Raw genomic sequence first — 14312 nt, forward strand, 5'->3', positions numbered from 1 at the left:
CTGCCTTCAAACGCTTTTTGTTTTCATTTCAATCCTCTCAGATTTGGCCTCTTGTCAGAAATCGGCCCTTGTTTTTTTATTCATGACTCTCTATACTTTGCATCTCATTGCCAGAGAATTGCCACTAGATGCAAATTTGACACCATGCATGCTTGAAAGAGAAATAAACATTGGACACATGATTTTGTTGGCTCGTACGTTGGTTAAATTTGAATGAAATGTACAATATTTCAGTGTGAAAAACACATGCACCATTCACAGACAAGCATGCTTTTCCAAAACCTACTGAGCTGCCTCACTGTCCATCTCTTACATATGTTTTAACCCTCACCCTCATCCTTCCCTCGCACTTTGTATCAAATCCTTCCCTCACGGGTCAAAATGACCCGAAGCCCTAAAATTATACCTTTTTTTTTGTCCAGAAAGCTTAATTTATTTTTGTTATTTATTTTCCTTTAAAGGTGCAGTGTGTAGTGTTTATGAGGATCTATTGACAGAAATGCAATATAATATACATAACTATGTTTCCAGTAGAGTATAAAGACCTTACATAATGAAGCGTTATGTTTTTATTATCTTAGAATGAGCCGTTTCTATCAACACACACCGCGGTTCCCTTACAGTGAAGCCGCCATTTTGCGCCACCATGTTTCTACGGTAGCCCTAAATGGACAAACTTCTCTCCAGAGCGCTAACACGTCATCTTTGTCCTGTGTCAGCCACCGTAGCTTCTCTATGTGTTTTGAAAGGGAGGGGTGAGCGGTTGCAATTCACAACCTCACCACTAGATGCCGCTAAAGTTCACACAGTGCACCTTTAAATGACTAGATTTGATCAATAAATAATACATAAATATTCATTTAAATTCGTTCAACTTAAATTCAAAATAGCTTTGGGTGTCTTTTCCGACCTCTTGTGGAAAGATAATATAATATAACGTGATATTTCATGACTCTCGCCACTAGACAGCATTATAGCTCTATATGGATCAAATGAGCTGTTCTGCTGGGTCCTAAAGTTAGTTTATCTTCAATATGCATTCAGTCACACATGTAGACATTAAAAAATATTTTTTTGGTAAAGTTTTAGCATTTTTAATTTGAATTTTGAGCATTTCCATTCATTACTAAGGGGGTCAAATTGACCAGTGAGGGAAGGATTTGTTACTTTTTTTAAATTTCAACCACAAAACTCCTTGAATCCAGTCAATTTTTCTGTGCATTCGTGGTTCAAGTGCGACAAAAGTGCTAGGGTCTTGGACCACTCAGATGAACTCTCAATTTTTACATTTAAAATTTTTTTTTTAGTTTCGGGTCAAAATGACCCGAGGGAAGGATGAGGGTTAATATATCTCCTAATCTAGAACAGCACCTTAAAATACCGCCTATGTAGGTTTTGGAGCAGAGGCGGGGAAAAAAAAATGTCTACCAGGAACAGTGTAAATGAATCTTTTATTTTATTTTCTCTACATCATGCATTTACAATGTGATGCACCATTGGTCCTCCTCCAGTTGTACGTCTTCAAGGTATGTCACTTTTTTGAGCATAAGTCAAAACATGGTACACAAAGATGAGGAAATTACTTTAAAAAAAACAAAAGAAAAAAACATACCCAACATAGGAAGAAACACATGCCTCTAATTTTCATTTAATAAAAGCCCTTTCACATGATTCACGCTTGATTCCCCAACGCATAACACTTGATACAGTGAAATATCAATCTACAGCGTTACACCGTGTCCTGAGCAGGTGCAATATGTCCCAACAATTAATCATTTGTATGACCTCAATGAATGCAAAAATGCAATGTGACATATATGTATTTGATGTTTAATGTGTGGAGCTTGATTTTGAGCGTGACATTGCAAGATCAACTGAACAACAAAATGTCCTGAAATCCACATTGTGGTCGTCAAACTTAAAATGCTTAACTTGTCGCTGATCTTTTGAAAAGAACAGACAGTTGGCATGTAATGTGAAAATCAAAAAATACATAAATGGAAGAGAGACTAATGTGCATATCCGCATCTGGAACGTAAAGACAAAATGACACTCAGAGAGAAAGTTAGGGTGTGTTCTCACTTGTAGTTTGGTTTGCGTTCACAATGGCATTGTAACACATTCACAACCTGATTGGTCGGCTTTTATTACGTATATTTTGCGACTGAGCTTCCCGAACATGCATCTAAATGCGCTCGTTGTATGTGTGTAGCCTCATATGATGGTATTTTGACCAGCTGAGAACTCGTGAAGAGCTTATAAAATGTGTAAAGGAGTCAAAACAGCGTCAGAAATCCATCCGTCACACACCCACACACAGATCTGATACCTGTACCGAACTGTGTTGGGCAATATCAGGACTTTAATGCGAAAAAACAGGTATAACTAGAGCATTTTATATATTTTATTATAACTAGGGCCTTTTTAGGGTCGCATCTTCCGGTTTTTGGTTCGTTTACATGTATTTGGCGCGTGTTGTGTTCATATTTCAGTCGAACCCCACCAGAGTTCCTTTGGAAGCGGGCCATCTTAACCCATCTCGGTCCGCTTGTTTGGGTTTGGATGGCAGCGTTCACGCTTATTCAAATGAACCGCTTTAACAGAGCAATCGCACCAGGGTTCGTTTTAATCCGACCAAACATGCCAAATGTGAACACACCCTTAGATAAGTCTTTGATTTCTTTCTCCAGTGTATCCAAGCAATTGCCAGGACATTTTGTAATTATTTTGCCACCAAGCAACCTTGTAAAATCGCCCTTCAGCAATGCTTTTCACATGGACGCCAACGAATGGCACGACACGACATTGAAGCCGTGACATGAATCATGTGGAAGGGCCTTGAGAAAACTCTAAAAGACTCGCTAACTTCATCAGTTTTCTCCATATCTTTGTGGAGTAAAGACAAATCCCGCTTGAGGGCGAGTAGACTCGAACGAAACGTTTCAAAGCAAAAGTTATCAGTACCTGGAAGAATGAGAGACTTATATAGACGAGTATTTCAGGCACTTAGAAAATCTCTCCCCCGTGTCCTTGGCTACAGCGTGCTTCACTGTGGAGTCTGCATTGAGAAACAGCTTTCTTTCCCAGCACAATACAGCGTGTAGAACAACCGCAGTTAGACAAGGCAAAAGACTAGATAAGTACATTCAAAACACGATTCTTTAAAGGGATTTCGGGTACCTTCCTACGCAAACAAGACAAGCTCTTTATCTACAGTGAAGTCGGGTTAGCGTTCTCCTAATGCTCCTCTAAGGTTCTCCTAACGTTTCCGATGAAGCCACGATCAAACGTCATTATTATAACGGCACCAACCTTGGAATTTAATGACCGTTTAAAAAGTTTAGTTAGAAAAGATCTCCACTGGATACACAACAAAGAAGTTACAATAAAGAAACGACACTCATTTCACTCACAAATCTACCGTAGTGTTTCCAATTTGTGGATATGTGGATACTCTGATTGGCAATTCTTTCCCCCAATGAATATACATGGTTGCATCCATCATGATACCATTTGACTATGGTATTAACTTGAACTTTTGGACATGGTAATCATTGAAATACCACAGTATCCTCGGATTAAGTGAACGCAATGACATATGAAAGGCATCTGAAACGTACCACCACAATACGTATTCATAAGGGCCCTGATTTCCTCCAACGTCCTCTCTTCTCCTGCCGCCTTTCTATCCTCTGGCTCTCCCCGGGGCTTTGCTTTGCTGGATTCGGCAGTCAGCCGTAAGAATGAGGGCAGTAACAGAGTGACAGCTGTAATTTTCCGCTCGCGACCGGCCCGAATTACTGTACACACACGATAATGAGTGGTGTCGGCCGCACCGCCACAGCGCCGGGGGGAAGCCGACGTCCCTATTTACTTCCTGGACGTTTGGTTTCAGGGATGGAACCTAACGCTTACAAAAACACACTGGCCATCTCGTACGATGACTAACACGGGGCTCGGGAGCCTCTTTTTACGCACGGTGAGTTACAACATCGACAAAGAGTCTCACAAGTAACCGACAAAAGACTCGACTACGTTCCTCGACTACTTTTCCGAGAATCACGTGACAAGCACCACACCAGCACTGCTGTGCTCTACGACTCAACGATTCAATGTGGACGAGTTTTAACGCAACGAACAAAATAAAATGCTAAAAAACAACAACAAAAAAAACAATAATAGTACTTTGGAAGAAATGTCCCGCATCGAGCCCGAGGTTCGCTAATAAAGGGCATGCCACGCCGTTTTTAAAGGTTTTAAAATGACTCGCGATTGTCTTATAAAACTCGGTAGCATCAAAACATCGTAGGGTTTTTACAAATCACTGGAGTCTATCAACATTTGCACCTGAGATTTGAGTTCTCAAAATACCTGTACTGATCACTATCGCCTCTTAATGACCGGCGATCGCTTCCAACCGACTAGTTAAAATAGAAAATGACTCGTGTTGATGTGCCTGAAGACAAGTCCTCGCTCTAAAAGGTGGGATTGGACCACGTTTAAAGGACAACTTTACGATTGTTTTAATGCCACCTTGACGTCGTTTTTAAAAGACTCTCTCTCGTAAGGACACCATGTTGGAAGTTATTATAAATTGTTCTAAATACATACTCAGAAACAGGAAAGCACATTGGAAAAAGAGAAGACAGGTGTAGTACGCTAGACGACATTTACGATTCGTGTCGAAACTATCAACATCCTGGTTTAAGGGCCGTTCACACGAAAAGCGATAACTATATTAGCGTGCACACCAGCGCTGTTTATTATTATGTCGTCTGCTGCTTTAAATGCTCAATCTCTGGATTCTGATTGGCTGTCAATGTTTTCATCCAACATCAAGAGGGGAAACATTTTCTGATTCCAACTATTCCAATTAGGGATGCACCGATATGAAATTTTTGGCCGATATCTATAACCGATAATTCTTTATTTGAAAGCCGATAACCGCCGATAACCAATTTTTTATGTAATTTTTGAGAGCCTGATTACAAAAACAAAAGTCTCACCATTTAAATCCATGTCCCAAGCGCACAATTCCTGGCGAACAGTGCGCATCTGTGTCTCAGCTGAAGGAAATAATACATTTTTTATGTGCTTTAATATATCGGCCAAATGCTCAAGCTCTGGATTCTGATTGGCTGTCAATGTTTTTATCCATCAGCAGCTAGGAAAAACCTTTTCTGAAATTGATTCCAATTAGGGATTCACCGATATTACATTTTTGGCAGATACCGATAATTCTTTATGGTAACACTTTACAATAAGGTTTTATTAGTTAACATTAGTTAATGCATTAGTTAACATGAACTAACCATGAACAACACCTCTGTTCAGCATTAGTTAATCTTTGTTAACGTTAGTTCATATAAATACAGCTGTTCAAGGTTTGTTAATGTTAGTTCACAGTGCATTAACTAATGTTAACAATTTTTAATAAAGTATTAGTAAATGTCGAAATCAACATTAACAAAGATAAATACATGCTTTATAAGTGCAGTTAATTATTAGTTCATGTTAACTAATGTAGTTAACTAATGAACCTTATTGTAAAGTGTTACTTTCTTTATATTTGAAAGCCGAAAACCGATATATTGGCCGATAAATCTAAATTATCATTTTTGAGAGCCTGATTACAAAAACAAAAGTTTCACCATTAAAATCCATGCCCCAAGCACAAAATTATGAGGTTTTCATTATAATTTTACATAGCTTATATTACACACTTGCGCTGCACATGTGGCTCTGAACTGTATTTTCCTTTTTTTAAGTGATTTCAAATCATATTTCGAGCAATTTAAAACCACCATGGCGAACAGTGCGCATCTGCAGGAAATAATCAATTATTTATCTGCTTTAATATATATCGGTAAAATGCTCAAGCTCTGGATTCTGATTGGCTGTCAATGTTTTAATCCATCATCAGCTGGGATAAAAATGTTCACCGATATGACATTTTTGGCCGATACCAATAACCGATAATTCTATATATATATCGGTTATCGGCGTTCAAATATATATGAAGTGTCTCAGTTTTTTAACAGGCTTTAATATAAATCGGCCACATTTTTTTTATTGGGCCGATAACGATAGCATTAAAAATGAGCATTTATCTGCTGATACCGATATGGTGGCCGATTTACCGTGCATCCCTAACCGATATCTTATCTTCTCTGTGTGGATTTCACTATTCTCATAGATCTATTAAAGCTTTATCGTCCTTGGTGTGAACGGGCCTTTAGTCTCTGGGATCGCGCAATCTTTGCGCCGTCACACGACCGTGCTGATGTCCTCCGGATCGTCCGGCTTCTTGGGCTTGCTGGGAAGCGATTTTAGGTACTCGAGGTGTCGTCTCGCGTCTTCTTGGTTCTGCCGTACATAGTACACAACGTAAGAGATGACCATTGCGAACCAGCCAAACATGGTCACCAACATGGCATAGTCGGTGGTCCGCTTGGTCAGGTTGCACAAGTCTGCGTCCACAGCCAGGAACGGCTGGCCCTCCTGGTCTCTCAGCTCCGAACTACGGCACAGCACGCGCGTGGCGGCCTCGTGGTTGTGCGCCATGCCGCCCAGCGCCTGCTGTAGGGCGCAGTCGCAATGCCAAGGGTTGTTGTCCACCACCACGCGTGCCTTCAACCGCGCGAACGCATCCTTGTGCACACTCGTGATGCGATTGTGGGACAAGTCCAGCACTTCGAGTGAGTTCTCCAAACCAACAAACGCCCCCTCACCGAGGGTTTCCACGGCATTGTGGGATAGATTGAGCCTCCGAAGCATCCTCAAGCTGTGAAATATGCGATCGGGCACCAGAGATATGTGGTTCCTGTCTAGTTGCAGCAGCTGGGTTTCCGGCGGGACGTCGGGCGGGATCTCCTTCAAGCGTGACAGACTACAGGTGACGTTAAGGCCGTGCGGAGGGCTTTCGGAGCGCTGGCAGGTGCAACCCTTGGGACAGGTGCTGGCAGACGGAAAGCACAGGACCATGAGCACCAGGCTCTGCAGCAGCAGACACATGGGGATGGAGCGCGAAAGCCACAGGTCCAACGGCGTCATGCTGACAGGCAGTCAACATACTCGACGCCAGGGCCGTTCACGGGAGCCCCATAGCGGGACCGCGTCGTCACCAAGATCCGTGGGTCTCGCCAACTCTCATCGTCTGTTTGAGCCTGCGGAGGGAGAAGACACAGTGAAGTCGACCAGATAATTTATGGGTCGGAATGACAGCTCCATCACTCCAAGAGATATGCTACTGAAACACATTCAGATCTGCTCTATTTGAGGGGTCTGTCGAAAAAAAAACTGACATCGGTGCAACACTAAGTGATATGTGACTAAACACTGCTATATTGCAGATTAATCAGTTGATATCTGACCATTCTTAGAATATCAATTAACAGAAGTAGTATTTCGATCATTTAAAGGGATAGTTCAGCCAAAAATGAAAATTCTGTCAAGTTGTTCCAAACCTGTATGAGTTTCTTTGTTCGACTGAACACAAAAGAAGATATTTAGAAGAATGTTTGTAACAAAGCAGAGAGAGCAACCATTGACTACCATAGTATTCAATGGTTGCTTGGATCTGCTTGGTTAAAAACATCCTTCTAAATATCTTCTTTTATGTTCAGCAGAACAAAAAAACTCATACAGGTTTGGAACAACTTGAGGGTCAGTAAATGATGACAGAATTTTCATTTTTGGGTGAACTATCCCTTTAACGGTTCAAAATCTAAAATTCAGTCTCTTCTGCTCACCAAGGCTGTATTTATTTGGTCAAAAATACAATTAAAACAGTAATATTGTGAAGTAGTATTACAATTTAAAATAATCGTTTTCTTTTTGAATATATTTTATTGAGTAATTTATTTCTGTGAATAAAGTTGCATTTTCAGCAGCACTTAATGCAGTTTTCAGTGTCACATGATCCTTGTGTACACACACACACACGTTTGTTTTTGTGAAATGTGAGGACATTCCATAGGCGTAATGGTTTTTATACCGTACAAACCGTATTTTCTATCCCCTTACACTGCCCCTGCCCCTAAACCTACCCATCACACACACACAAACGTGGATCATCAGAGAACGACACACACACACACACACACACACACACACACACACACACACACACACACACACACACACACACACACACACACACACACACACACACACACACACACACACACACACACACACACACACACACACACACACACACACACACACACACACACACACACACACACACACACACACTGCCCCTGCCCCTAAACCTAACCCTCACCCTCACAGGAGACTGTGCAGTTCACTCTCTGTGAAAAAAAACTTGTTCTGTATGATTTATAAGCATTTTGAAAAGTGAGGACATGGGGAACGTCCTCATATTTCACCCTCTTTTTGTAATACCTGTGTCATTATACACATTTGTGTCCTGATATTTCACAAAAACATGCCCACACACACAGACACAGACACAGACACAGACACAGACACAGACACAGACACAGACACAGACACACACACACACACACACACACACACACACTTCTCTCTTTCTCTCTCTCTACATAATGGATACATACGCAGTATCAACATTTTATTTGCCACCTTACTCTATAAATATCAGGCATTGAAAACCCCGGTAGTGTTGGATCCGATGTTATTTAATGTATGAATAGACAAATGCAGTCAGAATGAATCCAGTGACATACAGTAAACAATTATTTGTGCATAAATGATTGAATGTTTGCATACACACAGAAATCAAACTTAAAACTGAAACTACATCCATGCAAAAATAAGATTCATAGACAGTTTTCTAGTTGTATTTAGCGTAAACGTATCTGTTCAGGTTTGAAAAGCCCAGTCTCACACCACACACCCGCTCTGATCTGCACTTCACACGTCCCCCATCACCCCCCCCCTAAATCCAACCGGAGCTTAAGGTCTGCGGGAAGACGTAACCAGAGTCTTCAAAAAACAGAAGACTAGGAAAGCTTCAAAACTGACAGTTTGGTACATACCTCGGTTTTGAAGTCACGGCTCGGTACGGGTTCGGTATAGCCTGGATGCCAGCCGAATTTAGCCCCGCCCACATTTTTTTTTGCTCGGGCAATTCGGTCTGGACTCGCTCCATAGAGGAGTAATTATGCCCGAACAGAAACTGTTCGGACCAATGAAATTGTCAGGGCGGGCTTTAGACGATGATGGACAGATGATAAACAGTAACGTAATCATCCACGTCATCGAAGGCTCTTGGGTTGAATTTGCTCTTATCCTAAACGGAGAACTTGTTCGTATATGCATTCACCTTCACTATTTCTCTCAGAAACGATGATCGTGTTGGTAAGTACTCTGTGTATCCTTAAATAATTTTATTACTGGCAAAGATCGTTTACACTCATGTTTTTCTTGTAACGTTACCCGAAACTCCAGCGTGCGTGCAGACAGGGTTTCCAAGTGTTTTTGCAATGTCGCGCACAATTGCTACTCAAAACTATAGCCCAAAACAATAACTTTCCGGGGTGTTCTCCGGAAAAAAATGGCGTTTGGTTGGCAAAATATGTTATTTTGGCAAGGTTGCCTGCTAAAATTCGCATTCCTGGGTTTATATAATCACATAATTGGGGTCGCTTCAACCCGCGGACATGGAGAAAAACACGGACTTGGCAACACAGTGCAGTTGAGTTCTGTTGACATTTGACAACTAACGTTACGCGTCGCTCCGTTGCTCTGATTGGTTGTGGGTCTATCCAATTGAGGTCTTTCCTGGCTCGGTTGAAACACGCCCCATAATCAAAGCTCAATGGAGCGGTACCAGACTCAAATTCTGATTAGAATTGAGTATGGCCACGCCAGGCTAGGTTCGGTACAGCAGTTTTAAGAAATGGCTTTTTATTCATTTTTTATTAAATAGTGGTTTACTGAAAATATTGTGACTGTCCTTAAATAAATTAAATTATAACTAAAAGTTTCTTAAAGATAATGCTGTAAACTATATAGGGAGCCCTTACTTGCACATTATTACTATAATATTAAAGGTTAACAACAGAGCCCAAACTATGAGCCATTCAGCTGATTTTCATGTTTAGATATAGGATAATCAACACTCAAATCACACATTGTGTGCAAACATGTAAATTTCACATAAGGCAGTTTTTGCATTAACTCCTAAATCTAATTATAATTTTTTTTTGTTTCTCCAATTCGTTGTTGAAATATAATCTTAGTGACTGTCATTTTCATGACAGGTTTATCTAAACATAGGATTAAATAATCAAGACTCTAACAGGTTAAGTAGAATTTATATTATATATATATATATATATATATATATATATATATATATATATATATATATATATATATATATATATATATATATATATATATATATATATATATATATAGTGCATATATTTAGTGAAAGAGTTGATTTCTCTAGTGAATTAACAGCTGTGGACACTGAATGACTTCTGAGGTAAATGATGCTGTTTGACGTCTTTCCGCGATTGAAACACTGATTGAGCGATTACACGACATATGATACGTTTCAATAAGTGTTATCCTCAACATACCTTAAGATATTAATTCATGTTTATTCTTCTGGAAGTGATGATCGCGTTCACTCGCGCGCGCCGCGGCCGCTTGTATTGACGCACCTACAGTGATCAGTCGTCACATTAAAGAGCATCAAAACGGCATTTATCGTTAGAATTTCGTGATAAAATGGACAGAATACTGATTATGTTCGAGTGGGAATCCTAGATTGAAGTGTGTTCCGCGCTTAAAACAAGCCGACTGTGAACTGTTAAGGATTGCATTTGGAACCGTTCGGTACACACGCGCACCGAACCGAGAGCCCTGTACCGAAACGGTTCGGTACGAATACATGTACCGTTACACCCTTAATCATGCCTGATCTTCTCTCAGCTAAACTGACCAAGCTCTCCATGCCATCCTCAATCTGTCAGTGGATCTCCAGCTTCATGACAGACCGAAAACAGCGAGTGAGACTGGGGAAACTCTCTACCAGCACTGGCGCCCCCCAGGGGTGTGTTCTCTCCCCGCTGCTCTTCTCCCTGTACACCAATGACTGCACTTCTAAAGACCCCTCTGTGAAGCTCCTGAAATTTGCAGACGACACCACTGTCATCGGCCTCATCCAAAATGGTGACGAGTCTGCTTCCAGCTGGCTTTCTGGTGCAGTTATAACAACCTTGAGCTCAACACGCTCAAAACAGTGGAGATGATAGTGGACTTCAGGAGGAACAGCCCAGCTCTTCCCCCACTCACCATCATGAACAGCACTGTGGAAGCAGTGGAGTCATTCAGGTTCCTGCGCACTACCATCTCTCAGGACCTGAAGTGGGACAATCACATTGACTCCATGGTGAAAAAGGCCCAGCAGAGACTGTACTTAGGAAGTTCAACGTCCCACAAGAGCTGCTGATTCAGTTCTACTCGGCTGTCATTGAGTCTGTTTTATGCACTTCCATCACTGTCTGGTTTGGTTCAGCTACCAAATCTGACATCAGGAGACTACAACGCACAATCCGGACGGCGGAGAGGATTATTGGTGTCTCCCTGCACACCCTCCAGGACCTGTCCTCTTCCAGAGTGAGGAAGAGAGCAGGGGAAATCATCACAGACTCCACTCATCCTGGACACCTCCTGTTTGAACTGTTACCATCAGGACGGCGACTCCAACCACTGGCCACTAGGACATCTAGGCATAGGAACAGTTTCTTCCCACAGGCCATTTCCCTCTTGAACAGTTAAAATACACGCCCAATACTAATTAATAAAGATAGGATTAGACGTGAAATTTGGAATTACTTTGCTTATAAAACTGCTGAAGAACTATCAAACCTTGCCAAGCATCTGTGACTTGCCATTCCTGTCTTGTACAAGACATTAAGAGATCGACAGGTGAGTGCATCATTCAAACTATCTAATTAAGTTTGTTTCAACCAGTGATGTTTAGATTTCATATTATTTGTACGCATTAGGGCTGTAATCTCCCAGTCGATTAGTCGATTATTGGTCGATACGTTCTGGCTCGACCAAAATTTTGATTGGTCGATTTTTTTGCAGCGTTCATTTAATTAGTTTTTGCCGCGTTCATTTAATCAGTTTTGCTGCGCCGCGTTCATTTAATCAGGTGGAAAGCACTAATTGCTAATGGGGGTGTTTTCAGAGCACCCCTGTTTCACTGGTAACAGTCTGTCTTCAGAACACCCCCATTATGTTTTCACTTCTTTTGGATTAGCCCAACCAACTGGCGAAGAGAAGTCTCTCGCCCGTCCTTTGTTTTTCATTCCCGCTGGCTCAAACGCACACCCATAGCGGTAAACTTGAGGAACGCCCATCAACATACACATGAGGGGAAGCGTCACAACACCACGCTTCAGTCGTGCCGCAAAAGTGGATCTGTACTGTCCGTTTTGCAGCGTTCATTTCATCAGTTTTGCCGCGTTCATTTCATCAGTTTTGCCGCGCCGCGTTCATTTCATCAGGTGGAAAGCACTAATTGCTAATGGGGGTGTTTTCAGAGCACCCCTGTTTCACAGGTAACAGTCTGTCTTCAAAACACCCCCATTGTTTTCACTTTTGGATTAGCCCAACCCACTGGAGAAGAGCGACAGATTGAAGGCTAGTTTTCTGTAACTTATATTATTTATTTAATTGTGAGAGCGTTTTTTCTGCTCTTGATCTGGCTTGTTTAATAAATATTCATTTTTTTATTAAAGTGGACGTGCCTTTTGTGTTTAAGAGTAAAAACTTTAAGTTAATAGTCTATTCGTGTCTCAGCCGCGAAGCTGAGCTCAGCTCCTGTTCGAGCTGCACAGTGCGGCTGAAATTGTACTCTGTCAGTTATTATAATAGATATGACAAAAACAATTGTCTAAATTATGTTGCATATTCCTCAAAAGTTCTTGTGATGATATCTAGCTGACAATAGTACTATATTTTGGGAAATCATAGGCTATGATATTGCGCAGGTGCACGTGATGCAACGCTGTCAGAGCTGACACAGACTCGTGTGTCAGACTCATTTCAGCGCAAAATAATCAGCTCAAAAACTATTTAATATACTGCAAATAGCCTACTAGTTTTTTATGTTTATTTATAATTCATTTATGCAGACAACAAGGCTACCAAGTACTGCGCACAGTGCGCAGCTAATTAATTTAACGTTTTTTTCCCTAACGTCATTTTTAGTCGATTTTTAGTCGAAAATTTCAGGACTTCAGTCGACCAAGATTTTCTTTGGTTGATTACAGCCCTAGTACGCATACTATTGCACTATTTACATTCGCGAAAGACATAACCAACTGTGTTTGTGTGACTAACTTACTCACTAAAGATGGACATTTTTAACATCATTTTGTGTATTTGACTAAGGAAAAACAACTTAAAAAGGCCCACTGTGAATCTTTCTATATTTTTGCATAAATATGACCTAAAACATCATCATCAGAGTCCTAAAAGTAGACAAAGAGAACCCACTCAAACACATGAGACAAAACAATACTTGGTCATTAAATTGTCCAATATTACATATCTGTGAGTGGCAGAAGTATGCGAAGCTCGATTAGCAGTTCACTTGAAGGTGAAATTAGGCTGTTCTTAGATGTTTTCAATCAATGGGATGAAAATCAGGTGTCAGTGTGTGCCCTGTTTAATTTAAACAACAGGGATCTATCAAAGTCTAAGGCCTTGTCCACACTAAGGCCACATCCACACGAAGACAGAGCTTTCCCTAACCGATCTTTTTTTCCCTTGTCTCAAGAAATATCTGCATACAAACGAAACCACTGAAACCGACCCAAAACGATGTAGTATACATGCCAGACCAGTGTGTGGCGCTGTAATTCTGTCACAGAGATACACTAAAAACGGAGCAGAAGAGTTGTTGCTAGAAGTGGTACAGCAATGGTAGGAAGTGAGGCAAAATCTAACAATAAAATAACAATAAATAAACTTACCAGATGTGTTTTATTGACACCTACACCTACCCCAACCCTAAACCTGCCCTTACAATAATGCAAATACAGTAATTAAATGACGTAGTATTGATGTTACATGCCCAGTGCCCGTAGTTGTATCCATTTCTACAACGTGGTGTGATGACATCACCGTTAAAAAAAAAAAAAAAACGGATTTGCTGTACACACGAAAACGCAAGGGTCATTTTAGATTTATCCACTCTGGGACACGGTGTTAAAAAATACTGGTTTCAGGCTCCTAAAACGCCGGATCTGTGTGGACGAAACGCTGATATGATACAAAATGTTTACGTATAC

At 40.9% G+C, this 14312-nt stretch overlaps 1 protein-coding gene across 2 annotated transcripts in view; it reads right to left on the reverse strand.

Annotated features, from left to right (window-relative positions):
• Positions 1 to 1434: 1434 nt before the first annotated feature.
• lrrc3b (leucine rich repeat containing 3B) overlaps positions 1435 to 14312 on the reverse strand; it is a 36131-nt gene continuing 23253 nt past the window's right edge. Inside the window, exon 2 of one of the 2 annotated variants that reach the window (XM_079830112.1) lies at positions 1435 to 7166. In XM_079830112.1, coding sequence (XP_079686238.1) covers positions 6268 to 7053 — 786 coding nt within the window. In that variant the 5' untranslated portion in view covers positions 7054 to 7166 and the 3' untranslated portion in view covers positions 1435 to 6267. The remainder of the gene's footprint in view (positions 7167 to 14312) is intronic. The other variant, XM_079830113.1, reaches the window with a different exon arrangement.

Source organism: Gobio gobio (assembly GCF_949357685.1).
Source record: "Gobio gobio genome assembly, chromosome: 11".
NCBI lineage: Eukaryota > Metazoa > Chordata > Actinopteri > Cypriniformes > Gobionidae > Gobio > Gobio gobio.